This window comes from Gavialis gangeticus, unplaced genomic scaffold (genome assembly GCF_001723915.1).
Source record: "Gavialis gangeticus isolate Ggan-Ray unplaced genomic scaffold, GavGan_comp1, whole genome shotgun sequence".
In the NCBI taxonomy this organism is placed as follows: Eukaryota; Metazoa; Chordata; order Crocodylia; family Gavialidae; genus Gavialis; species Gavialis gangeticus.
This window is the reverse complement of record NW_017729024.1, coordinates 181,866,765-181,878,931: the sequence shown is the minus strand read 5'-3', so window position 1 is coordinate 181,878,931 and position 12,167 is coordinate 181,866,765. Positions and strand designations below refer to the sequence as shown.

Below are 12,167 nucleotides of genomic sequence, written 5' to 3'. Positions count from 1 at the left end.
GGGTTCCCCCCATGGTCCCCCCCCCCCTCTACTTACTGGCAAAGAGTTGGGTTCCGGCTCCCTGCGGTGGCAAGTGGGGACTGCCTGAATCTCAGAAGCTCTCCAAATCTTTTTGGAGAGCTTTGAATCGATTAAGACCTTTTTACTGGTCTCCTGATTTGATTCAGATTCAGAGATTTGGCTGCCGAATTGGGCTGAATCTCCTCCGAATCAAATCAGCACCCAAAGCTTCACACAGCCCTAATGGTCACATGTTTAAAGTGCCGTATACTTTGTCAAGGTAATCAAGTCTTTTTGTACTGACATGACAGAAGGAAATAAAAGACTCTTTACAAACTCATAACTTAACATTAGCAGACTAGTTTAGCTGTCCTTAATGGTAGTCTTCCAGCATCAGTCCAGGCTATGGAGGACTGGTAGGATTAAGACTAGGGACCTCCTGAATTCATGATGCCTGCAAAATCTGTGGAATCTGCAGGGAGGGAGAATTTACCAAATGTTGTGGCAGCTCACCAGGGTGGGAAGGGGGACTGCCCACTCAAAGGGCTGCCAGCAAGGTGACTGCTGCCCCCATCTGTCACCACTGATTGGGTGCAAGGGCTGCCTGTCATGTGGCTCTGCCCCTCTCCAGGTAGCTGTGAGGACCAGGTCTGCATGATGGACAGTCCTCACAGCCAAATCAGCAGTGAGGGGTGGGGCTACATGACAGGAAGCCCTTGCAGCAAATCAGCACCGAGGGGCAAGGCCACAGAGCCCCTCAGCCAAAGGCTGGGGGGGTGATGCCCACCATGCTCCACTCACAAAATGGCTGCCCAGGCCTGTTCTGTCAGTAAGTAGGGGGGCAGCACCTGCAAATTAGGTAAGTCCTTAATTATGACTTAAAATGTTAAGCCTCCCTAATTTGGATTTCATTACTTATTCTGTTCTTTAAACATTTGGAAGACAAGCTCATTATCTGAAAATCTGAAGAGAAAAAATATCTCTTTACAGGAAAAAAAAAAAAAGGTAACAAGAACTGAGTTTCTACTGCACCACCTGAAAACAGGTAACTGAGCAAAAACCAAGCATGCTAGGTTCCATAAGATTTTGCAAATGAAGAAGGAAGACAGAATCTTATTAGCCAAAGCAAAGGTAATAAAGGAGGTCAGAGACTTGGACAATAAAATAAAATTGCTAGCTTGTGGTTGCAGATATTACATTCCCATATAAACTTACACACTTAGTATTTTTGGATCTGTAACCAAACAAGCATTATCACCAAGGCTAGGAACAGAAGTTACACACAAACCAGTTAAGTGATCAGAAACCAGTTTAAACCTGCAATAGAACAGACATTCAATGCACTTAAACTGCTTTCAAAATGGCCACAACTGGTTTAAAATAAACCTGGTTGAATGTAGTATCAGACTTCCCTGATTTAGGTCAAACCAGTTTATGGAACTTCTGTCCCAGACCCCTTCCTGGTTCAAGTTAACTCACAGTCCCCCAGCAACCCAGGATGCTTTGCAGCTCTGGGCTGAGCCGTGCTGTCTGCTCCAGAGAGCAGGATTGGCTCTGCCCCACTGCTTCTTAGCTGGAGCACTATCACTGCTCCGCCTGGCTGAGAAAGGGGTGGGGTGGGAAACCCAGTTCCAGACTGCAGCCAGGTCTGCCTGCCGAGCACAGAGCAGCCCCTGCCAGGCTTTTCCCCACTTCCCGCTCAAGCAGAGGGGGGTAGGAGTGTGGCCAGACACCAGCCCCAAGCCAGCATGTTGAAGCAGAGGGAAGGGAGAAGAGTTTAAACTGTCCCCCCTGCTTCAGACAACTGGCCCGGGGCTGGCATCTGGCCACACCTCCACCCCCTCTGCTCAAGTGGGGAAAAGCCTCGTATGGGCTGCTTCCTGCCTGCCCCCATGGAGACACCCTGGCCAGGATCTCTGCAGGCCATGGTGGGGGTTTAAACCCCCCTCCCCCAATCATACTCAGCAGACCTGCCAGGGCCTGGCCACGCGCCCCTGTCTCCACCCCTCGGCTTGTGCAGGGAGCAGGAAAAGCCTGGAGGGCTTGTCTCCCAGCTTCCCTCCAGCCTTCCAGCCACTGCTGAAGGGAAGGGAAGGCATGCTGTAGCACCCCACAACTTCTAGCCTGATCCACTGCAGGCATGTGGCAGCATTTCAAGAATATCTGTTCGCTTGCTTCTCAGTTCAACCTACACAGCTTAGACTAACTTGCAAAGATTGAATCAATTCAGCCTCAGGCTTTTTGACTGTCTGTACCTAGCCCAAGAGAGCTGTGAACTCCCATTCTTTCTGAAAAGTGTTAGCTTTGAAGCTCAATGAGTAAGTGCTAGAGTTAGATGCCAAAACAAGTGACAATAAAATTGCAGGCTGAAACTAAATAAAAATCCACAAAGTCCTGTTTCTGATGCTGCTAGTAATACGTATTGTCCTTTCACCCTGAGGATATGCAGCTAGAACATATATTCTAATTGCACAGAAGAGACAGTCTTAAGTTATTTAGTCTTAAAAATCCTAAAAACATAAAACCTACAAAGCAGGCTTCTACCTCAGGATTGACTACATCATTTTAAAATACCTTTGAAAACTTTTTAAAAAATATAATTTTTAATGACAATAATAAATGATTTAATACCATAACTAAAAATGATTCTGGCTTTCAAAACAAAAATCATGTGTTTCTCTAATTTACAGAACCTGACAGCAGAACAGCAATAGACCTGACGCTAATCTATCACGCAATGAAATCTTTCTGAAGTAACACACAAAAAAAGTCAGCATATTCATCATTGTTTCAGTTTATTCTCCAGATTCACTGACACTACAGTACTAGTGAGAAACAGAATATTCACAGTTTTGTATCATTCTTTCAATACTCCAGGCAATTGTTCAATAACATTTTTGGGACACTACCAAAATGTGCGTCCAACACTTTCCAAAGGAAAGCAGCAGCCCATGACTTCAGAAGAACAAAAAGGTTTCAATACCACTGTAAGACAGCTGTAGAAGTAATCACTCCCAAAAAATCAATATAAAAACAGAACTGCAATACAAGATAGTCTTACCTGAAGTCCTAATTGTAAAATACTCAAGTGCCAGATACAAATGCCTTTGGCATATTTCTTAATTACTGAGCTCAGTTTGGACCAAACTCAAATTTTATGACTTCAGATCATGGCACAGAGGTAGACTGAATATCCACAGCCAACCAGCCTTAAAGACCTAGTAATGATCTGCAGGGGCTACATACCTTTGGGATTTGTTTTTATAATGGCTAGATCATGGTATATAGTCAGTTGAATTTACTGAACCACAAGGATCAAATAGTAAGATTAAATTTGTTTGTAGACAAGAGTGAATCAAATTTCTAGTGAATATTAGTCACTCTAAAATTATTGTACATTAATCTACATATGCTTATTTGAGAAAGCATAAATAATATTTAAATTCTTCAAAAATATACTGAACAAATGAGATGCATAGAACATTTTACCTAGCTAGTAACTATAAATAAAAATAAAGGTTCAGAGTATTATTCAGTTTTTATCACGGTATTACCTTTCTGAAATGGTTCTCTACTCTCCTCTGCTTCTCTGTTGATTCGGTTTTGCTCTGGTTCAATTGCAGGTTGCTGACTATCCAATTCATCCTCTGTTTCATCATCACTGTAGGGCATCACCTCATCATTTGGTTGAGAGTCCTCATCAAAGGTGGTCTCTGAATCCCTTTCAGAATTCATTCTGTCAGCAGTCTGCAAACAAGTAAAAGAAGTTGAAGTGATATAAGAAGATAGATAAGAATGTTTCTCTTAGCTCTGCCTGTAAAACTTTGCCAGCCAAACCATATTAACTGTATGCTAGAACTGTATAAAAAGAATTCAGACTTCATTTTTAAACATGGTTCAAGGTAAAAGGATAGGGTGCTCAAACTAAGACTTATTATTACATCTATGTTTTTTTGACATTTGAACAGAGTACTATGATGATGACTGATGATGATACTAATGATGACGTAAGAGAAAAAAAAATCTTGATATACCCACAAATTCTAAGAGACCGTACTCAGTTTATGATTATGTAAATTGTCAGAGCCATTGCATTGCACCTCACCACCAACTCAAAACTTCAGCATAATACTGGAGGCAGATTTCAGATCCTCCTACTTCAGAAGCATTATATCATTTGAACTAGAGGTATGCTGAGGTTATCATTACAGATAAAGGGTGCATGGCAATCCATTCCTATTCTGGAAGGCAACAGAAAAAGCTACTTCATTGCAATATGAGAGGATTCAATTCTTTATTTGCCTGTCAAAGATAAAGCATGAAGAAACCCCCCCAATAAAGACTCGTTCATGTTACTGAGATGTAGAATGCAGCATTCTGATGACATTTTAATTGATCAAAGCAAAGCATCTGTAACAGTCAAATTACAAGCTACTTACAGTGGAAGCCATAAACCCAGTCTCTTAAAATTCTGGGAATTATTTAAAAACACCACCACCACCACCACCACCGTAGCAACCTACACACAGAAATTAAAAGAATAGCAAGCTTTCACCTCTATCCGAACCTCCCTTTCAAAGCACTGAAAACCTCAATGTCCACTCCCCTCCTCCCAAGAAAGCTACAAAAATAGATTTCTCTCCCATCTGTGGTCTACATTTTTAATTTAAATACATTTGAATTACAACTTTTAGGAAATTGTTATAAAAATCTTTACATTTCATCTTCTCCAAATACCTATGAGGTTGAATATAAGCAAGGTAACTAATAGGAGCCACTAGACAGCTCTACAAACAATACTTAGGTCCTAATTTCTTTTTAAAGTTTTGGAATTTTTCAGTCTTGAAAACAGGTCCTCAAGAATTTGTTGGGGTGTGGGGAGGAAGAGGGAGCATTTTGAACATATTAGCTGCAAGTCAGAACCAGAAACTGTTTAACCAACCACAACCAGTTTTTTCAACCCCCTCTTACACTTACAGTCATCCAGTAGTCCCCTGAACGGACAACATTAGCAGCTGCTTAATTGATCTCTTTGCTGGGTGGCTTAGTATTTTAATAATTGATCTGGTACAGCAGTTTAGATACTTTTGACTAGTTCATTCCATTCACTTGTACTTCTCTATTGCCCAAATTGATTATATTGCAACTTACGCTATTTTTATTTATTTTACTTATTAACAATTCCAGACAGATTGGTTTCAATGGTAAGCATAAGAGTACTAGTAGTTTTCACAGTAGGAATTTCAACATAAGTCCCGTGATACCAGTTCTTAAAATTAAATAAATAAATAAAAGTCAGCGATCTCTTTGGAGCCAGGGATCCTTATTTATGCAGCTGTCTTCAGCAAGCTGTTTGCTGACCTCTGGTCTAAGGGCCCATGGTTTCGTCAAACACTAGTGTTGTCCTGTAACCCATATGCTGCTTTCATTAGCAGCAGCAACAAGCAACGCTAACATTCATTATTTGAACTGACACTGAGCCCCTTCAGTGTTTAAATTAGTTTCTTCTTTTGCAAAAGCTGAAAGGTTTTTTCCCTCAATACTGTCTGGTACACAGAGAAATAAATATTTAATGAGTACTTAATATTCTACTCATATGACAAGACTGTCTTCCAAAAAATTCTAAAACCACAGATCCGGGGACACTATTGTATGCATACCCAAAGTATATATTATACATTGTTTTAAAGCTGTGTTATTTTTTAGGCTTCCCAAGAGTGAGCAACTACTGTACACGATTATATCCGAAGCACTTCACTTTATTGGTGGTCTAGCAATTCCAAACAATTCAAATTTAGGGGCTAAAGCGGTTTATATGCCAGTATATAAAAATACTACCAAAAAACCAACATAATAATAGCATTTTAGGTAAATACAGAAGCATCATCTGGGAATAAAGTAAACTTCTAGGGGGAAGGCTTTTTGTTGTAAAAAAATAATAATGGGTAAATTGAATTGAATTTAAAGATGAATACAACTTAACAGAAGTAAGGATGAATTTAATCCTATTCCTTCAAGTCTTCGCCAAGTTGCTAAAAGCAGCACGCTTACTGGTAGGGCTGCTCAGGAATTAGACAAGCTTATCAGAAAGAAAAAAATAGTTTGCTTAAAAAAACCCAGAGTTTCCAGAAACATCCATTTCTACAAGTTGCCTTTAACCTGAGTATCAGGACAGCTAGCTTCAAATCCTGCTGGATACAGACATTTGAACAGCCAAGCGGATTCTTTTTTATGCTAAAAGTCGTATTTTTATCCCAAATATAAAACAAGAAGCACTGCCAAAATCTTTTTTTTCCCCCCTAAAAAAGAAATCTGGTAGTTCTGACCATCCTTACTCACCAGCTGTAAAAGGCTAAGTAGAAATGTTTTAACCACACATCTATTTTACTGACAATGCAACCAAAAAGTCGTGCAGAGAAGCCTGGCATCTCACCTATGAAACATTTCAGCTGCACTAGTCACAGTGTTTGTGCTGTGCATGCTGACCACCATTAGTCTAATTATAAAAATACTTTTAAATATGGGCCCTAATCCCACAGCTGATATAATGAAGCTGTATGTTGCATTTGTACAAGACCCACTGGACTGTCCTATGCTGTGCCAGGAGCAGCCTGGGAGGGGCAGAACTGAGCACACACTTCCTACGTGCTACCAACTCATGCTCCAAACTGGATAGTTGCTCTTGAGGCTGTTCCAGACTTGTCCTCAGCAAGAATGGAACAGCTTCCCGAATGAACTTTTGATTCTGGATCATGTCAGCAGATGCTGGAGAGGAGGACTGACTCAGTCCCATCCTCTATGGGACCCACCACTAACCCAATATAAAGAAAAGCACTGTTATCCATGAGGCTCCAGATGGACATAGCATTCTGCCTGTGTATCGCCACAGCTTCAGGATCAGGACTATGGAGAGTTAATTTATGGCCGGTTTATGCTGGTCAAACAAGCCACGTAAACTTAACATGTAAAGCGCCTTAAAAAAGGTGATTTAAAATGCATCCTGTCCTCCCGGTCAGGGTAGAGGACACTAAGGAATAAAAGATAATAAAGGCTCAAATAACCATGACTAGGGGTCTACCTGTATATCTCTCTAAAACTCCTGCTGTATATCAGTTCTGTAATTCTAGGGGGTTTAGCATAAGATCAATGATTCTGGCTATGTATACCTTTGTTTATTATGAAAAATCATGAAGTCCTAGGGCTAGGCTAAAGTCATATTGTCTGTACTTTATTTCCCCGCGCCCTGTACAAATGCAGGCTACAACATAATGTACCAGCCAACACTTCATCCTGGTCTTGAATCCTGAAACATAAAAGTTTGCTTTATTTCAGCTCTGAGAACCTGTCTCAAACTTTGAACAATGAGCTACTAGAATCTCTCGGTGCCAGCATGAGATAGCCGGCCCTCGGGCTGAGGCCGAGGTAGATTTTCCCAATTCAGTACTCAAACAATTGAGCCCTACCCACAAATGTTCTTACAGGTCTTACTGTATCCCTGATTAAACCCTTTTTTAAACACTAGTTTTAAACATGCTTCCACAGCCAAAGAAGTTGGAGCATTAAAGCAACAAGGTACACAATTGCTGTGCACATAAATCTATTTGTAACTGTGCCTGCCATGGATTAAAGTCTGATAAGAAGAGAGAAACAGTATTTTTAATCCTTTTACCTGCTGTTGCTTTGGTGGTAGGTCCTTGAGGTGTGGGAACAGAATTTTTGTGGTAAAATTGTGAGGTGGTGCACATTAATGCAATATTTTTAAAAAGGTAAAAATCCACAAGTAATAATTGAGCCAAGATCCCACAGGAGGAAACTTTTTATGAAAAGGAAAGCAAAAACAGTAGGAGTAAGTATTTATCCAAATTAAAGTTTCTGATTTTGTTACTGACAGAAGCACATCTGTAACCATCTGTCCCTCTAGATCAGTGGTGCTCAATCTTTTTTGGTCTGTGGGCCAGATGGGCAGTGCCCAGGCCATCCACAGGCTGGATCCAACTGACAGTTTCGATCTGGCAAGGGTTGGTCAGGACAAGACCCCATCTGGCCATGCAGAAGGGGGCAAGGGGTGCCAGCTCCAACCCAGCTCTGCAGGGGAAGAGGTGTAACCCAGCTCCATGGGAGGGGGTGAGGGAAAGGGGGCTTGAGTCATCCCCAACCCAACCCCACTGGGGAAAAGAGGCCATGGGCCCAGCCCCATCCAGCTCAGAGGGAGGGACATGGCCCACCCTCATCCAACTGTAGGGTTGGGGGTTTGGGAATTTGGCAGCGGGGGAGAGTGGCCATTGCTAAGTCTCCCTGCTGGCCAGATACCTATGGCTCTGTGGGCTGCATTTTGCCCACAGGCAGAGGTTGAACACACCTGCTCTATTCTATTACCTCATAAGAAATAAAAACAAAGAAACCAAACATGGCAGTGATAATTGTACAGACACTAAGACAGTATAGTACTATGTTTAATAAGTCTAGCAGTACTGAAAAACTCCTATGCATTACGGATCTGAAAGAGGGTTGCTAATATTCAATAAAGGTTAATAAAATGGAAGATATCCTCCTCACGGTTATTTGCATAGCAGCAGATTTCCATACTGTTCAACAGATTACACCCATTTATTTATAGCATTCTATTTCACAATCCACCATGCACAGCCAAGGCAAAAACATGAAAAAACCTAGAACATGCATTTAAAAATACTATTTTATTAGGCAGATGTGAACAAAGTTGCACGTTCGATCCCCACATGGGGCACAAGGTATTTCCTGCCTCAGGCACAAGGTTGGACTCGATGACCTCTTGAGTTCCCTTCCAGGCCTACTACTCTCAGAGTTCAGGAACAGCTTGTTGACCAAGTTCTTAAAGTAACGGAGAAGGTTGCGTACTATTGAGAGAACTTGTGCCAGTAACAGCTTGCTTGTTTCAACAATATTATTAGAACAGAATAAATTGTTCCCAAGTCTGGAGCTGTAATTCATCCTCACTGTTCTACTTCAGGCAAGAGCTTTGTGTGTGCGCTCCAATTCCAAAGCAGGAACATGTGCCTCAAGAAAATGCACCGGGGTACCGCTCCAATACAAATCAATGCATGCATGCAGAATCTACAGGTTTGGTCTACTGGGGAGGGAGGGAAGAAGAAAAGACAACTTCTAAGTGGCATTCCTACACTACTGCTTAGGTAAATTTATATACAAAACACCATGAAAATGAAAAGGTCATTTGTTCGGAAGTTCACAATTTACTACTATTCTTTCAATGTTCTTTGTATACAGCTTTGAAAAGGAACAAGAAAAACCCCCAGATATTTATAGCTACTGAGGTGGCTTTTCTTTGTCCCAAGAAACTGTGTTCAGCTTTTGCAGACAGAAAAGCTGAAGCTTACTGGTGTCCAACTCATCTCCTTGCTCTTATTGGTACTCCTCAGAAAACCCATAGCAGACCAAAGCACTTCTACAAACAAACAGTTTAAGCCAGAGGATGGGCAACCTACATGCTGTGGAGCCATTTGATCCAGCCTGAGGAGATGGGCAGATAGCAGCATTTGGTAGTGTGGGGGGCTTCAGCAGCAGTTGCTCTTCCTGTGCTACTGCTAGCGAAAGCACTGGCAGTGCCTGGGTCCTAGGGCTTGCCTATCTGCCTCTGATCTGATCCGCGTCAATCCAGCCCACAGTTTTAAAAGCCTGTTGAGTTGTGGCCTAGGGCAAGGGCTACTACTATACCAGCTGGTCCGACTGGGAATGCTCAGAAGTTGCTCGAACAGCTGTAGCAAAAGGGAAGAGCCAGATCAAACTTCTTCCCCCACTAAATCCCCCTCAATTTGATGCATATCTTCCTCTATAGGCACAGCATGGAACTGGAGCTTCCCACTGATAAAGCTGGGTGCTTGGGAGAAAAGGGAAGAAGACTTGCTGCCCCCAGCTTCCTATTTCCTCCAAGGTACCATGTGTTCACAAGCTCCCAACCACTGCAGAGTACTCCTCATGCCTAATTCTCTCCTGCACTCTCTCAGGATCCAGCACCTAGTGGTCTGTCCTTCTGGGATAACAGATTGTTCCTGATGCCAGGCAGTATTCACAGTTCAGGTGCAGCTAATGAGGCAAGACAGAAGGTGGTCACAACTGCATGAATACAGTTTGCCAGCTAACAGACTCCTGCAAGAGGTGGGATAACTTCTCACATGGATCTCTGCAAGACTCCTTTAGAGAAGTGTTCAGCAACCTTAATATAGGGCTGACCACTGTCGTGCATCAGTGTTTCTATCCCAGCGAGATCACACAAAGAACAAAAAAGGTAGCCATGTTTATTGTACAAACAAATGGCTTAAATACTTGAATACTTTAAGCTAACAGCAAGTAGCAACAAGAGACAAACATGGAACAGCCCCACATACTGGGAGGAGCAGATACACACCCCTCTGTACATAACACCCTTTCCGCATAGACTACATAGTTCTTGGGTTGAATGGCAGCTCACATCAAATGACTCAATTCAGGGGGTTAGTCTCTTCTCATTGGAGCTAGGAGCTGGCTGTTTCAGCTCTTCTCGAGTTGCTTTGGCACCTGGAGGAATTGACAGATCTAGAACAGCAACAGCTGATGGACACATTAAAACTGGTCTTGCTGGCAGTATGATGGCTTCTGAATCTGTGGATGGCAAGTCATTTGGAATTCAAGCTCACATTTGGTTGACACGTTTTCAAACTGCCTTGCTATCCAGAGTTTTGGCCTTTAATGACATTGGTCTCAAGGAGATCTGTAGGCACCCGCTGTGGCCTACTTTCATATTTCTGGCATCAACAGGATCATTCAGCTTGAAGGTCTGCACAGGTGAAGTAGGTCATTTTGTAAAGAATTGGATTTCTTGCTTTGCTTGGTGCTCAGCTCCCAGGTCTGAGTGGAAATCATCCAAACAAGTTGATGGTTTATCAGTTCTGCTTCAACCAGTGGTGGAACCTGGAGTTACTTGCTGTTGTAGTTGAAAAAAAAAGATTAGCTTTCTTCAAAAACTTTGCCGAACTCCTGTATCTTGAAACAGTATCTACTGCAATGCTATGTGCTCCTGTTAAACTTGATGTCCACAGGCTCAAACCGTTCTTCACCCAGCAAGCTTGCTTTCTGTCCTCTGGCAATTTACAGGTGCAGAACCTCTCCATCCTTCCCACAGTGGACAATGACATAATATTCACCTTTCAGGTCAGTTATTTATTGTGGTTAATGCATCTTGCTTTACATGAAACAAAAGGAGAATGATTTTGAGGCCATAGCCATACATATGTCTCTTCTGAAATTAAAGGCAAACTTGGAGCATTAGTTTACCTCCACCATACAAGGTACACCTTGGACCATTAATGTAGAGTAGACTGTCTTTTTCTGTAGAGGCAACGTTTTTACACTGTTGACAAACCCAGGAATGCAGACACTTGGGAATGTTCCACAGGCTTCAAATTCCATTTGGATCAGCAACAGTATATGAGCTAGCTGGAGGCATACTTATTTGTTGGACTTCTTTCTGGATGGCTTGAACTTTTGACACCACACACATTTGATGTGACCTTTATGCTTACAGTGATGGTATTCAGCATCACAGAAATGGTACATGTCACTTCTACTGTTCCTACCACAGGTATAGCAGCTTCTGTAGGATGAAGAATATATTTTCTTGTGCAGTGATGGCAACTACGTTGGAGAATTCCTTTTGGATAGCAAATGCCAATTTTTGCTTCATAAAAAGTCTGTATTGTAGGGCTTCATCTAAAACACCAGACAAGTCACATCCTCAGTAGAAACTTAAGAATGGTACCACAGCTACAATTCTCAGGCAAATGGTGCAACTCAGCTATGCATGCTGCAGTCCCTTCAGCTGGCAGCTGATTGCACTGGTCAAAAATGGAGCCATGTAACTGTTTTAGATAAGAGTTGGTGTGAAGTGCTTTTTAAGTAGTGTGAAGATGTCATCATATAGCTTGTCACTAGGTTTGGCCAAGGATATAAGAGGCACGGACAATGTCAAAACCCAGTGAGCAAATGATATTCAGTAGCATTACACATTTATGGATAGTCTCAATAAGCCGATTAGCTTCAGGATAGAAGATGAACTAGCTGGCCTGATCACATCTATTCTTCAATGCAGCTTAAAGTAACCATATAGTGTAATGATATAGTGTAGAGCAGTCACA

General features: G+C 42.0%; 1 protein-coding gene across 1 annotated transcript in view; it reads right to left on the bottom strand.

The window, feature by feature from the left end:
* Nucleotides 1-3,744, bottom strand: part of ATP8B1 (ATPase phospholipid transporting 8B1) — a 57,696-nt gene extending 53,952 nt beyond the window's left edge. Inside the window, exon 1 of the mRNA XM_019518167.1 lies at nucleotides 3,555-3,744. Within this exon, the coding sequence (XP_019373712.1) occupies nucleotides 3,555-3,735 (181 nt within the window). The 5' untranslated portion in view covers nucleotides 3,736-3,744. The remainder of the gene's footprint in view (nucleotides 1-3,554) is intronic.
* Nucleotides 3,745-12,167: the final 8,423 nt, after the last annotated feature.